At 40.5% G+C, this 14,853-nt stretch overlaps 2 protein-coding genes across 3 annotated transcripts in view; one reads left to right on the top strand and one right to left on the bottom strand.

The window, feature by feature from the left end:
- Window positions 1-1,255: 1,255 nt before the first annotated feature.
- LOC123864111 (zinc finger protein 726-like) lies at window positions 1,256-7,435 on the bottom strand. Of its 2 annotated transcripts, none has more exons than XM_045904319.1 (8): window positions 6,702-7,435; window positions 6,034-6,156; window positions 5,321-5,559; window positions 4,850-4,969; window positions 4,260-4,360; window positions 3,300-3,750; window positions 3,056-3,127; window positions 1,256-2,369 (listed from the first exon to the last, which is right to left on the bottom strand). In XM_045904319.1, the coding sequence occupies exons 1-8, from the start codon at window positions 7,277-7,279 to the stop codon at window positions 2,260-2,262; spliced, it is 1,794 nt and encodes a 597-aa protein (XP_045760275.1). In that variant the 5' UTR covers window positions 7,280-7,435; the 3' UTR covers window positions 1,256-2,259. The 2 variants fall into 2 exon arrangements, with proteins under 2 accessions (XP_045760275.1, XP_045760273.1); XM_045904317.1 differs by having other exon boundaries at window positions 3,056-3,130.
- Window positions 7,436-7,972: 537 nt separating this feature from the next.
- LOC123864110 (protocadherin-16) overlaps window positions 7,973-14,853 on the top strand; it is a 31,930-nt gene continuing 25,049 nt past the window's right edge. Inside the window, exons 1-2 of the mRNA XM_045904316.1 lie at window positions 7,973-8,287; window positions 14,400-14,521. Of these exons, the coding sequence (XP_045760272.1) occupies window positions 14,458-14,521 (64 nt within the window). The 5' untranslated portion in view covers window positions 7,973-8,287; window positions 14,400-14,457. The remainder of the gene's footprint in view (window positions 8,288-14,399; window positions 14,522-14,853) is intronic.

The raw sequence follows: 14,853 nt of genomic DNA on the forward strand, positions 1-14,853 counted from the left end.
TACAGCGAAAAATAATACAACCAATTATTTAATTAATTACTTTTAATATTACTTCATTTACGTTAAAGTATATGGTACATGCTAAATCATAATATTGTCGCCTTATACTTTACAGATCCAGTCACAAAGTTCAGGGCATCTATCTTTTATGAACTTTATAATTTGCCTTTAGAAAGCTTATTATTAATAATGTGCCTGAACTTATTCTACCTAATTTCATACAATAGTGTGTACACTAGGAATTAGTCTATAGGAGTAGAAAAATATTAATCTAACTACTTGCTTACTTTTTAAAATATAAAAACAATAAGTATACTAGAGTAAAATAAAAATATCTTATTTACTTATTTTACATTGCGATAATGTAACTATTTACTAATAATAACCGGCTTACATAATTATTCTTATATATATTATATTTTTATGTACAATTTTATTCTAAGCCAGAATGCCGATGAGACTATATTTTCATAACGCCACCACAAGAGTTAATTAACAGATAATAATGAATTATGGCCAAAATTAATAATAATTAATCAATAATCAATTTAGCTATAATTTGTCGATAAGTTCCTTAGCAACAGCGTTATTTGTCAAGAAATACAATACAATAAGTTTGTTGTACCTATACAATTTTATAACTAAAACAACCAGTCCAAATATATTTCTATCTCTTTCAAGATGCTTCCTACCGACAGAGATAAGACATTATAGAGGTTAAAGGTTAAACTTGTAATAACTTATCTCAGCTACCGATGAGGATAGCACCTGTCAATTTAGTTTAATTTAAATATTATGTACAGCACAATGGTACTGATTCTGAGCACAACTAATTATTTATTAGAGTACTCGCATCCTCTTCTTACTTGAAGGGGACAGATAGAGTTTGGCAGTTTACAGCTTTAAAACCTTGTGACTGTCTCTCAAGAAAGGTATCCAAGAACTAACGAACAATGACGTTATTTTCACCACTAAATTGACATTGGCTGAATTATTAGCTACAAAGAGTCATAGAGAAGAGAAGAAAAGAATAAGAAGACGTCTAGCTGCCAGTAGCGACCCTATTGTTTAAGTTTGTAGAGTGCACTAAAATTTGTCTCTAAATGTAAAATTCATGTTCTGTCCTATTTTAGCAATATTAAGAAGAAAAAGATGCAGATACTCTAAATTTAGTTCAGAGAAAGACAATAGAATTGCCAATATATAATATATATATAGTATATAGTGGAATATAGTGTGTATTATAGAGAATGCCAATTCTCTATAATACACACTAAATTCACAGGTCTAAATGTGGTGCTATTCTTTTACACGAATAACTTATATTTTAATAATAAATAGACAGATTACAGATAAGTAATTATAATTATTATTAATTTCGGCTTTTAAATGTGACACAGGTTGTCTTGTACACTTTTGCAACTTTCATAACGAGTGATGCATTTTGTGATGGCATTATAATATCATAATATTAATTATAGTATAATTCATTAGCTGTTCTTGTTAATTCAACAAAATTAACAAGTATTGCACAGATGAAGCAAAAATAAAAAAAGGCTAATATTATAAATATGAAAGTGTGTTTATCTGTCTGTTAGCTATTCACGGTCAATCCGTTCAACTGTTTTGCTGAAATTGGATGCAGAGTAGTTTACATTTTCAGGGATAGACATAGGCTACTTTTTGTCCCGGAAAATCAGAGTTTCCACCAAATTTCTACAAAACCAAAATGACATGGATGAAGTCCCAGACATCACCTATTTTGTACAGAGAAAGCTTGCATCCCGGCCAAAGATATACATATGTAGGCTACTTTTTATCCCGGAAAATAGAAAAGTTTCCATGGGATTTTTAAGAAACCTATATCCATAAAATAAATTTGTTTTAATATAATTTATGCTTTGTATTTACATCCCAATTTTAATTTCATGATCCACATTATACTCGCTCGTAAAATGGTACTTATATTATCGCTGTCGGAACTGTAAAGCAGATATTTTGTGCACGTGTGCGATAAAAATATCACCGCACAGTTAGGGTGAGATCTATAGACCGCACTCTAGCTTTGTTTGACTTAAGACAGAGTTAAAACGAGACAGATGTATATCTCTCATATAAATCTGTCTCGTTTTAAGTCAATAAACTCACTTTTTAACAAAAACTGTGCGATGATTTGTATAACACTCGTAGGGTAATATTTTAGCGTGTGGTCGCAATGTCCGCCAAACAGAACAGCCGCGTGACCGCAGTGGTGTATTATCAGTGCGAGTAGTCGGGCCTGAGGCCGAACTCGGCGGCGTAGGCGCCGGCCCACGTGATCGCCGACACGGCGCCCGCCGCGCCGTCCCCGCCCGCGCTACCCTCCGCCGCTGGAAACAACGTGACACTCAAATATACACGCTGCAGATACATAGACAGAAAACTTTATTGCAAACAAAACATGAAATAATCAAGACAAAACAAACAAACTAAAAACTAAAACAATTATATGCAAAGGGGGTCTTAATGCTCAGAGCAATCTCCAAACCTTTGGTGCAAGGAGATACTAGGTGTTTTGGATAGTACTAACATGCAAAACACAGAATCTTATTTAATTTATAAATATACAAGATATTATACTACTAAATAGTAAATATGACGTACTTAGAACACAGCACAGATTTTATAATATATTCTTTTTTAGAGTTCCGTACCTCAAAAGGAAAAATGAAACCCTTATACTTTGACTTTGTTGTATGTCTGTCCGTTCGTCGTGTCTGTCAAGAAAACCTATAGAGTACTTCGCGTTAACCTAGAATCACGAAAGGAAGGTAGGTGGGTCTTATAGCAAAGTAAATAAATAAATTCGAAAACAGAGAATTTGTGGAGAAGGTGTGGTGGGTGGAATTTCACGAAAAAATTAATTTACTGTCACATATTATATGACGCTGTTGTCATTAACTTGCTGTGTTGCACATAAAAAAAAATTAAAATATCTTGTACGATGGTCTGGAACACTTAGTATGTGAGTCCGACTCGGCCTTGACCAGTGTTTGTATATACATACATGACTTACATAGTGCCACTTGCAGCTTTGATCCTGAGGCAGCTCTGGATTCTGGGCTGCGGTTTAACTTGCTGTCACCATCTGCTAATAGAAATTTAAACAATAACTAAAATTACTTAGAAAAAGTTTTACCCATAAGCGTAAGTACCTACTTTTAATTACATTTTATTATATCAAAGGGTCCGTTAGGTCTTATGTGTTTCACTCGCGCCACTGATCGGTAATATTACACTCGCAGTACATGGCGGGTTACCTGCGGCGACGGAGTCGTGGTCGCGGCGCTGCGCCTGCGCCTTGAGCAGCTTGCTCATGGTGTTGCGCGGCGTGGGCGGCGGGCGCTCGAGCGCGCGGCCGTGCGCGGCGCCGGCGTGGCGCTCCAGCATGTAGCGGCGCTCGAAGCGCTCGGGGCAGAAGGCGCAGCGGAAGAGGCGGCGGCGCGGCAGCGCGGCGTGCGCGGCGTCGGGCGCGCCCTGGTGCGCGCGCGCGTGCGCCACGAGGTTGTAGCGCTCGCTGAAGCGCTTGCCGCACACGGCGCACTCGTGGCGCTTCTCGCCCGAGTGCACGCGCTTGTGGCGCTTGAGGTGCGAGCGCGTCATGAGCGCCAGCCCGCACACGTCGCACGAGTGCGGCTTCACGCCCGAGTGCGACAGCTTGTGCATCTTGAACGACGACGTGTGGATGAACGACTTGCCGCACAGGTCGCACTGCAACAACACACAGCATCACCTCTCAACTCTCATGTCAGCTGGACTCTGACTTTGATGTCAGTAGTATAGCGCTGTCTCGTTTTAACAATATCTTAAGTCAAAGAGAGCTCTATGAATCTCAACCTAATTCTTTACAGATTTAGAGCTCAATATACATTTTCCCTGATGCCCGCGACTTCATCCGCGTGGATTCAGGTTCTTATGATTTTCTTGGATAAAAAGTAGCCTGTCACTCTCTAGGTTTACACTCATGCAAAATTCACGTCGATCCGTTGCTCCGTAACGACGTGATTGAAGGACAAACTAACAAGCAAACACAGTGTCCCATTTATAGCATAGGTAATGGTAAGTCCCAGATTTAATAATAATCACTATGATGTCAAGATTCTACAAAAATCACAAACGCGATCAGCTGCAGAGATAACAAATACTCGCGCTTCCGCATAATGATAAATTAAAAAAAAAATATGATGAATTAAAGAAAAAAAGCAATGAAATAATTTCACCTGATAGTTCAGTTTGCCTGTGTGTATGTTGTTGTGCCTCTGCAGGGCGCCTTTGGAGGGGAACAGCTTGTTGCACTCTTCACACTTCCAATCGCTTATACCTGCAACAACCATATCACACAGTGAAAACTGGCTGATAATACATCTTCTTCTTACTCGCTACACATAGTCGAAATTCCACAGATTTGCTTCCTTGTTTCTAATACACACTGCTAGAATATGGAATGCCTTCCTGACTTTTCCTACTAAATTGGTACCTTCAAAAAAAGAGTAAATAGGCAGTCACGCTCCACCTATAAATGAAATTGAGTCGCATCACAATCATCTGAATTATGAAAAAAACTTTAGGCTGTATCATCTCATTTTGTGTGATTGCAATCAAGTGCAAGAAGTCTATATAATTAAAAAAAAATCGGTCACGTACGAGTTCGACCACACACGACGTCGTCTGTATTAATGAACATGATCATGTACTTTTAATTTTTTAATAACATAGCAGCTGCACACCTCGATGTGGGGTGGCTTGGAGTTTGCATGCTTTGACTTGTGTCACTCGTACCTGACAGTAGTGAGTACAAAAGTAGCATTACCTTTGTGTAAGGCGACGTGAATGTCGCAGGCTCTCTTGTGCTTGTAGTGGGCTCCGCACACCTCGCAGATGTAGGGGGGCTTGGAGTCGTCATGCTTTAACTTATGTTGCTCTAGACGAACTGCAATGCAAACAGTTATTTTGTACTTAAAAACTGGCCAAATGCGAGGCGGACCCGCACACGAAAGGCTCTGTACCATATTACAAAAAAAAAAAATTAAAAAAAATTTTTGAGATGCAGATGTAACCACAGTCAACAAATCAGGGTTTTCGGATTTTTCCACTTGCACTAAAGACATCACTACCTGCCTTTCATGATTCTATGTCAATGGGAAGTACCCTTTAGGTTGAGATTCCCTTGACGGGTATTGACAAACACAACAGATGGACAGACAACAAAGTCGTCTATAAGGGTACCTAATTTTTTTTTTGGAGATATGAAACTCTAAAAATGAATGTAAATATTGCTTACCTATTGAGGTATATCTGGCATTGCACTGGTCACACTGGTGCATCACTTTGGGGTCCTTCTTCTTGCCAGGAATGCTCTTGAAGGTCTTCTTCTTGGGGCGGCCGAGCGGCCTGCTGCGCTGCTTGCCGTTGCTGATTGGTTCTGGAGCGTAGATGGAGCTGTCATCATCATCATCATCAAATGTGCCCGCTTCTAGCTTCAACATCTCTTCCAGACAGTTCATATTGGGACTTTGGGATCTGAAACATAATATTGTACATTCTATACAAAGAATCAAAAGCTTAATTTGCTAGCAACCAAGCAAGCCACAAGTAAGTGCTTGGTGGCTGGCTTTTCCTGCATGCTTAGCAGTGGGAGGGCGGGTGCCGCATGTCGTATGCTGCATGTTGTGCCATACAGATTTTTCATTTTTAGTGGATTATGGCACATAAAGCTTTTGATTCTTTGAATATTAAGTACATCCGCAAAGTATGCTTCTATACAATGTTGAACATCCTGTAGCCATGGCCATAGTTCAAAAAATTGATAGACATTGGAATCCCAAGGTGCTGAAACTTGGAAAGGTGCTGAAAGGTGACTTGGCACGTGGGATGAGAAGACGCAGTGTTGGAAGACCTCCCACCAGGTGGACAGACAAAACCAAACGAGTCGCAGTTAATTCACTGTTAAATTATTACATATACATATGACTAGCAAATATATAAATTTGTGACCTGTCAGGTGACTCCTCCTTCTTCACTTTCTGCATGTTGAGATGTGCCACCAGCATGTGTGCCGTGAGAGCCGCCTCGCCGCCACACTCCCCACTCTCCACACACTCTGTACACTCCCAAGCACTAGAAAATAAGATCCATACTATAAATGCGAAAGTGTGTCTGTCAGTCTGTTAGCTTCTTATGGCCCAATAGTAAACCGATTTTGATGAAGGTAAAGAGCTAGCTGACATCCCCGGGATGGACATAGGCTACTTTTATCCTGGAAAATCAAAAAGCTCCCATGGGACTCTTAAAGACCCATCCGTTAAACCGATTTATATGAATTTTGGGTACACTTATTATCCGGAAAGCAGTTTCCACAGGATTTTTACCACACAGATGAAGTTGCAAGTATTATCTAGTATTAAATAAAGCTATACTAAGTTACAAATGCAAAACTGTCTTTCCATCTGTCTATCATACATTTGCAGTTTGCTCCATATACATTGTGCTTAGAGTGTAACTAAATTAAACCTGCAGGTCAGTTGCAAAAAACCTGCATCAACCATGTAATTGGCTGAATATGCTACAGCGATGGAATTTGGCCAATAGTGAAAGATTGTTTTACTGCAATCAACCTGTTTTAGTGCAGCAAACCAAAATTTTGCTAAAACAATATAGTTCACCTGTCAGCATTGTCTTTATTGCGTAATTTACGTTTATTCTCAGTGGCAGGCTTCTTTTTTCTCTTGTCAACTTTTCGATGTCGCTTTTTCTTAGTGAGAGCAAGTGGCTCATCTTCTGAATCATCATCACAATCGTTATTAACATACACTTCACCTAAATCTTCATTCTTAACTACTTCTAGAGTGACTCGCTCGTTCGTGCTCGTCACCGACGCTTCGAAGAGCGGGTTCTTACTGATTACTGCGTGAAATTCTTCTCTAGCTTTATAATACTCTAATTCAGTTTGTTCTAAGATGTTAACTAGGTTGAGGCACGTTTTGCAAACACATTTGGAGCCGTTTGGTGCCTTGTTGAGGCCAGCGTGAGTGAATTTATTCAGGAAATCGCTCAGCGGAGTTCCCCCGGCAGTTGCCGTCGAGTTCAGCTCGTAGTAGTTGCCGCTTCGTCCCAGGCACACTAAGCACTCCACGATCTCCTGCTTAACGATGACCTCAGTCTCTTTTTTAACTCCGAGCGCCTCATCATCCTTTTGTGAACACTTGATCTCTGAATTGCTATTTACTGCGGTGGAAGTCATTTTGCAAGAGATGCTTAGTATCCAATGGAAACATCACACAGGTGTAAATTTTTGGGAAATATTCTCATTGTTGACCTAAACTCTATTTAATAATATCCTCAAATTTCGAAAAAGAAGAAAACAAAAATATATTTAGTTTTCGACTTTTGACATTTATTTGCCATAGACAATTATAGAGCTGTTGACAGGTGTGACGTTTGTGTTTTCACAGATTAAAAGATAATAATAATAATTTATTCATTACTCCTGAAAAGCTTTGTTTATATAAAATCTGTGATTGAAACTCAGGTTAGTAATATCATCATTAATCTAGATTTTTTGATAATTTTTTTTTTTAAAGAAAGTCTATGATTTCGAATCCTTCCGACTTCCGACAGAAATGGCGGCAATTTTTGATTTGCGAACAACGGGCAAATTGAAGTGAATGTAGAAAAAAACTTGCATGAATTAAACACTCATCCAAGAGAAAAAAGCCATAGTTAATAAATATTTATTTCATATTGCTAGCAGTCTTAAGTTTCAGCCCAAATTTAAAAGCGCATCGCTCACATTATTATATTACCTACTAGTATTTGAAACAATCAAGTGCACGTAAACGTAAGAAACACAGAAGGTCTCGTGCTCGCAAACCGTGACCGTAGTCAGTTCACTCTGCCGTAGTTCGCTCAAACTGCAACGTACAAACTACGAAGTACAAACTAAACCAGTTGTGGTTTGAAATTGAATTGCGCAGGTCGATCGTTAGTGCTGTCGGAAGTCCGTACTCGATTGAAATAATAAGCATTTGTTTACGCGCCGCGCGAGAAAATACATTGAAGTTAAATAATGTGAAGTTCTTCCTAATTTAACAAACTTCAATCATTTTCCATTGACTGATTTGCAGTTATTTATGTATTTATTGGTAAATGAAAAAACATTTTCTCTAAATTCGGTGTTTGTGCGTGTGTTCATGGATATTGGAAAGAGTCTGCAATAATTTGAATCTACCTTCAATATTTTAATTTGCATGTGAGTAATTAACTCAACGTTCTATTTCACAAAAACTTCATTTTATTTTTAAAATTTATATATTTTTAAGAATTAGTAGGCTTATTGTATTAGCAAACAATTCTGAAACATTAGAATTCCAATAAGTATGAATTAGACTTTTTTTGAAAAATTGAGCTAAGTACTTACCTAATTATTTTGTGTTAAGTAGGTAAGTATATTGATTGTGCAAAAAATAAGCTAAGCTGATTCCTAGTTCCATACAATCCACCGCAATGACGAAACGACTATAATTATGGACAGAAGGCAGAAACTATCCAGGATAGGTAGGTAACTAGGTATTTAGGCAAGGGATAATCTTTGATCCCCTACCGCGCTCCTTCTGCCGTCGCTGATTCTGGATCGCTTGGAGCATAGAACCTAGTATTCCAAAGTTCCCTACTATTTTTCAATTTGGATGGAAAAGATACAGAAATAGTTTTAGTCTGTGTAGAATTTTTATTTTTATTTTATTCATATACAAGTTAGCCCTTGACTGGAATCTCACCAGGTGGTAAGTGATGATGCAGTCTAAGATGAAAGCGGGCTAACCTGGAAGGCAGTTTTTATTAAACCCACACCCCTTTGGTTTGTACACAGCATCGTACCGGAACGCTAAATCAGTTTGCGGCACGGCTTTGCCGGTAGTATGGTAACCAGCCACGGCCAAGGCTTTCCACCAGACCGGACCATACATTTAGAAACTATAAAATGGAAAACCCCTGCAGTTGGGGTCTCCCACTAATAAGACCACAACGCTTATCACTTTACCAGGGAGGTCGTCAAAAAAAATGGAGCATGGAGTACCTAGGATTTTTTTCTCGTCTGAGTTATGGAGTACCTAGGTATTATAGGTTAATATACCTAGGTAGGTATATGTATACTATTTTATTCGAAATGAAGCAATTTCCATAACCGTCTCTATTTTCCCTAACCGTCTCGAATTGACGTAGTATAGGTAGGTAGTTGCTACATGGTGCATGGCATGGTGTGGGCACGGCGCGTGACGCGGCAACGGGCAGACCCAGTTATGCTGATAGATGGGGGAAATTAACCATTTAGCATATTTATAGGCTAAATTATCTACTTTAATTCAAAAGTCGTGATGGCCTAGTGGATAGAATGAAGGGGATTGTGGATCCATACTAAAAGCTCACGGTTTGGTCAGGCCACAGAACTCTAGACAGTAGACATTTCCAGTTAGAGGAATATAAAAATTATGTGTTGAAAAAAAATTTAAAAAACCCCTGAAAAATTCATTAGACTAGATATACTAAATTTTCACAAGCTTAGTGTACAATAGCAAAAAAATTTAGAAATAATATTGATTAAGCTTGTGTAACGGATCTGTAGGTTGATTCCGAAAAACCTGCATCAATCATTATTATAATCTCAATCGTTGTGATTGGCTGAATTTATGGTGTTCTTGTTGCAACAATGCATTGTAGCCACAGAATTAGAAATAGTCTTCTTAAATCTGTGATTGTAGCCAATAGTGAGCGAGCGTCAACCAATCAGAGGTGATTGCGATCGTGACATTGTAACCTGTCATTCTATACTACAATCACCTACAATTGAGCCACCGCTGGCGCCCCCATTAGTGAAAGGAAGTGGGACCTGTCCCAGTGAACACATGAGTGCACAGGTTAGGTTACTTCGAGGGTCGCCACCACATCGCCGCGTCACGGGTGCTCACACACACACATGGGGACGAAAAATATTATAATATAAATTTTACTAAGTATATATCCGGTAGCTAGGGATCCATAACTTATAATAATTTACCAGAGATCATAATGTTTACGCAATTCCGTAGTGGGGTTGAACTAGGAACAGCTGATACTGCAGTAGGTATCAGCCAGGTAACCTCCCCGTGTGCCTGAGTGATGCGTAATGATTTCTCTTTATGGGATATAAAACAAGCCATGGCTAATTGACCTGGCCGGTAGGTATTGTCCGCACGTTCCTCTGAGTTTCCCTAGCAGAGGGCGCAGTAGATGCACCCATGGGGCATAACCCCAGGAGCGGAGGGTGTGGCTGTGTTCGGTAATTGGTGATGAGGCTTCATCACCCATCCAGCCATTGGCTGCCCCACCGGTCACTCGCCTGACCAGTTGAAGTGGAGATGGAACTTTGTGAGGTTTTTAGTCGGTAGGAATCCGACATAACCACTGTGCTCCCCCGTGGCCGGTGGTATCCATGACGGATTTAAGGAACTGCTGATACTAGTAAAATAATGGCGCTACGCATCGCCGCGTCGTCTTTTGTTTGTAGCTTTGGTTCATCTTTTATTTTACACTAGTATCTTTACAATAGCTCATATCTAGCCAAAATTAATTAGTGTAATAAATGTATTGACAGATAAGCAGACATACATAGATATTAAACCTACTTAACTCATTCCAACTAAGTTTCTTGGATGATTGGAGGCAGGATGCTTTAAAATAGTAAAAATATAACCAGGTTGATACTAGGCACAATAGGCCTATTACCGGCAACTTGGAACGGAGCTGAAGCGGGGCATTCTTTCTTGACAACGCGCGTCCAGGGTGCGCGTGCGCCCATACACGCGGGTGTCCTTTGCGTCCATTCTCTTCCGTGTTGTAGGTAATGGATTTAGTATTTTGATGCATCATAATATGTAAAATAGTGTGTGAGCAATCTCCAGGTAGCTGAAGTAACGAAACAACATGAAGCACGTGAGTGCAAAATGATGAAATCGGCATCTCAACTCTCAAGTCTGTAGCAAGTGCTGCGCGCGCTGGCTGGAGCGGTGACCGCGTTGCGCGCTCCGGCGCGCGGCCAACTCGCTCGGAACCGCGCAGTTATATCCTGCACGATACCAACCATGCACCTCCACCACATGTAATATACACGCTGAAAAAGTGGCTGACTTCCCCCGTCAGAACGATTAGCCTTGTACGATCGAAACAGAGTCAAACTTAAAAAATAACAAGTGTAAATTAAAAATTTATAACACCCCCGACGATCCAAAGTATCTGAGTTTTTCAAAACATCATTTTCAAATAAATAAATATGTATTTAGGCAACGTCCATCTTGACAGCTTGACATTTGTCTATTGACATAATATTATGAACCTAACGGTTATCTAACCTTCTTTTCTACAAGAAAACTAGAAAAGAGCTGATAACTCTTAAACGGCTGAACCAATTTTTTTAGATTATAGCTAAGAACACTCTCGATCAAGCCACCTTTCAAACAAAAAAAACTAAATTAAAATCGGTTCATTCGTTTAGGCGCTACGATGCCACAGACAGATAGACAGATACACAGATACACAGATACACAGATACACAGATACACAGATACACAGATACACAGATACACATTACACACGTCAAACTTATAACACCCCTCTTTTTGGGTCGGGGGTTAATAAAAAAGATTTCGACGAATTGAGAGAAAAAAGTTTACCCGAGAGTCGTGGGCAAAATTCACGATTGCGAATTTTGAATTAATTTAAAGCGTACTTTAAAAATGGCACAAAAACACTGTTTTTGTCATCAGCGAGTGTAGATACGACGATACACAGATACACAGACACACAGATACACAGATACACACGTCAAACTTATAACACCCCTCTTTTTGGGTCGGGGGTTAAAAAGTTTTTGGCTGAAAAAAATAAAAAAAAAACATCAACTCGAAAGCGTGAGAAATAATAGTAATTCACTAGAAATAACGTAAATAAAAGGTAAGTACTCGTACATCCACTCGAACCACGATGCCGATAAAGTGAAAAAGTTTAAAGCAAAATAAGCTCTCGCTTGGTAGCAGCATATCCATATACTAATATTATAAATGCGAAAGTGTGTCTGTCTGTCTGTCTGTCTGCTACGCTAGAAACACTTCTCTCATTCTGCAAGGAGATCCGTGCTCAGTAGTGGGCTGGCGATGAGTTGATCGTGATGATGGAGATACACAGTAGTCCAAAGCCTTTGATCTCGCGGTAAATGACCCTTCAAGAAGCGACTATGTTTCGGAATCACTGTATTACTAGCAACACGCACCGTTCGAAGACTTCAGTTTTCAAGCACTGAGGAGTTTTGGACGAGCAGACGTCCCAAATGTGACTTTCTGCCTATGATAACTACTACAATATCTTATACAACAACAATATCTAATTGCCGGCTGTTTTGTTCAGTTCTATGACCGGTTCGAAATACTAAAGAATCCGGGAAGGAATTCCGGAGGTCATTGCATACGTAACGTCAGATTTCTTGAACTACAACGGATAACCAGAACGTCCTGTCCCGTCCATTTTCTAGCTATCCAATCGTAGTTCAAGACATCTTTCCGTCTCGTCCGGCACACGTTACGTGCCTATGCAATGACCCTAAATCTTATCTCTCTGTTTTCAGTTACATATTGTATCTTTTCACGTATAGTTCAAGTCCATTCGTCAAGTAATGCTTCAGCAGACATTAGAAGGGGAGTAATCAAATACCTAATATATAAAACCCGAGTAACGGCCCAAGGTCGACAACCGCGAGTTACGCACATACTCGTTGCCCAAAACAATGAGTGTAACATGTAAATTGTCTAAAGAAAGCGAAACCAGCGACAGCCTGTCGTGGTTTGATGCTTTTCCGCTTTCTAGACTCGCGAGCGTCAAAGAGATACGGTTACACTGCAAAAGGTACATACCTACTACCTAGTCTGCTCAGTTCCCTAGTGGTAGGATTGTCAGAAGCCCCGTATTTTATACGGCTACCCTGTATTTCGGAATATTCCATCTACGCGCACGAAACGTTTTGCGTCATTATTCCTCATGTGCATCGCTAATATTTGGAAAACGCGTCCCATCTTAGGCTACATCATCACTTTCCATCAGGTATGATTATGGTCAAGCGCATGCCTATAATAAATAAATAAAATTGATATTTGAGCGTAAGAGAAACTTTTTATAATTCTAATGGTTAGATTATCATTGCGATGCGGCAGATAGATGGTGACAACTGCACACGACATCACGAGATCGCTTCAGCTGATAGAAATGCTCTTATAGTTTTCTATTAGACCGAGGGCAGCGGCAGAAATGGCTGAAACGCCACAAGTAGATATGGCTTTCTTGTCGAGAATTCGGTACATTTTTCTTCCGTTTGCCGTGGAGACCCTGGGACCATGGAGTCATAGAAATACTACGAGACATTTCTCCGCGGTTAATAGTTTCATCTAGCGATAGAAGGGTTGGCTCATTTTTGCGCAAAGGATCAACCTGGCTGTCCAGAGCTAAATGCAGCCGGTATTCTTGGCACCATTCCACGCGGGCAAGATTATTGTATAAAAAATAATTAGGTAAGACTGGTTTTAGTTTTATTGTAACACTAGCTTATGCTCGCGCTTCGTCCGCGTGGACTACACTTTCAAACTCTTACCCCCTTAGGGGTTGAACATTCAAAAATTCGTTCTTAGCGGATATCTACGTCATAATAGCATCATGCCTGCCAAACTTCAGACCGATCCATCCAGTAGTTTGAGCTGTGCGTTGATAGATCAGTCGGTCTGTCCTTATGACTTTATATTATCTAGATTCTATTAGATGGATGGTAAGATTGAATGCGGTAAGAATTGGCTTAGCGTTAACAATGGGATTACCCCAAGACACGCAGTAATCCTGTTACCAGCTACTTGACTTGAAAATGCGGACGCGAGTTAAGCTTCAAGAGAATACGGTTAAACAGTTAACTAGAACTTTGACTTTGTGAAGTATCTAAGTAGTAACTTATGACGAGAATTAAGTATTAAAAAAAAAATAGCGAGCAAACGAGCAGGCGGGTCACTTGATGTTAAGTGATTACCGCCGCTGTACCTCCTGGCCGCGGTTCCAGTACCAGTATCAGAGGAACCGCCAATGCGCTGCCGGCCTTTCAGGAATTTGTTGGTCCGCCCCTTGAATAGTTCTCCTACGTCCTACGGATCTCCTTATTTCTGATATGCTCACGTAGAAAAACTCCAAGCATAGCTCTCTCCATCGCCCGCTGAGTGACTGAGCTTTCTTATTAGGCTCATAGTTAGCGAGCATGTGATTGGCGTTTACTGCCGTATTATTATGTTACGTTGTCGTTTCAGCGGTACTGCACAGCGAGGCACGGCATAGCAGCTATGTGGGTGTCGCGGTAGCGGCAGCATGGCCGCGCCGCTCCTACTGCTGGCGGCGTTCGCGATCTCTGCGTCGCCGGCTGGCTCTCAAGGTACCTACTTTACTACCCATCACATTCACCCATAGTACGCGACAGGTTGAGGTGGTAATCGGAGTATGAGTTGGGGGGACTCCCCGCATACCCGCACGTCACTCGCGTTCACCCGCAGGAGTTAGCGCGGGTGCTGTGCGGGTGTGCGGGACGTCCCCACCCTGGTTGCCATCTCAGCCTGTCGCGCATTATCCCTACTCTCTACATCATCATCATGATCAACCCATTACTGGCCCACTATTTAGTACAGGTCTCTTCAAAATGAGAAGGATTAGCCACAGTCCGCCGCGCTGGCCAAGTGCGGATAGGCAGACTTCACACACCTTTGAAAA

Source organism: Maniola jurtina, chromosome 4 (assembly GCF_905333055.1).
Source record: "Maniola jurtina chromosome 4, ilManJurt1.1, whole genome shotgun sequence".
Taxonomy (NCBI): domain Eukaryota; kingdom Metazoa; phylum Arthropoda; class Insecta; order Lepidoptera; family Nymphalidae; genus Maniola; species Maniola jurtina.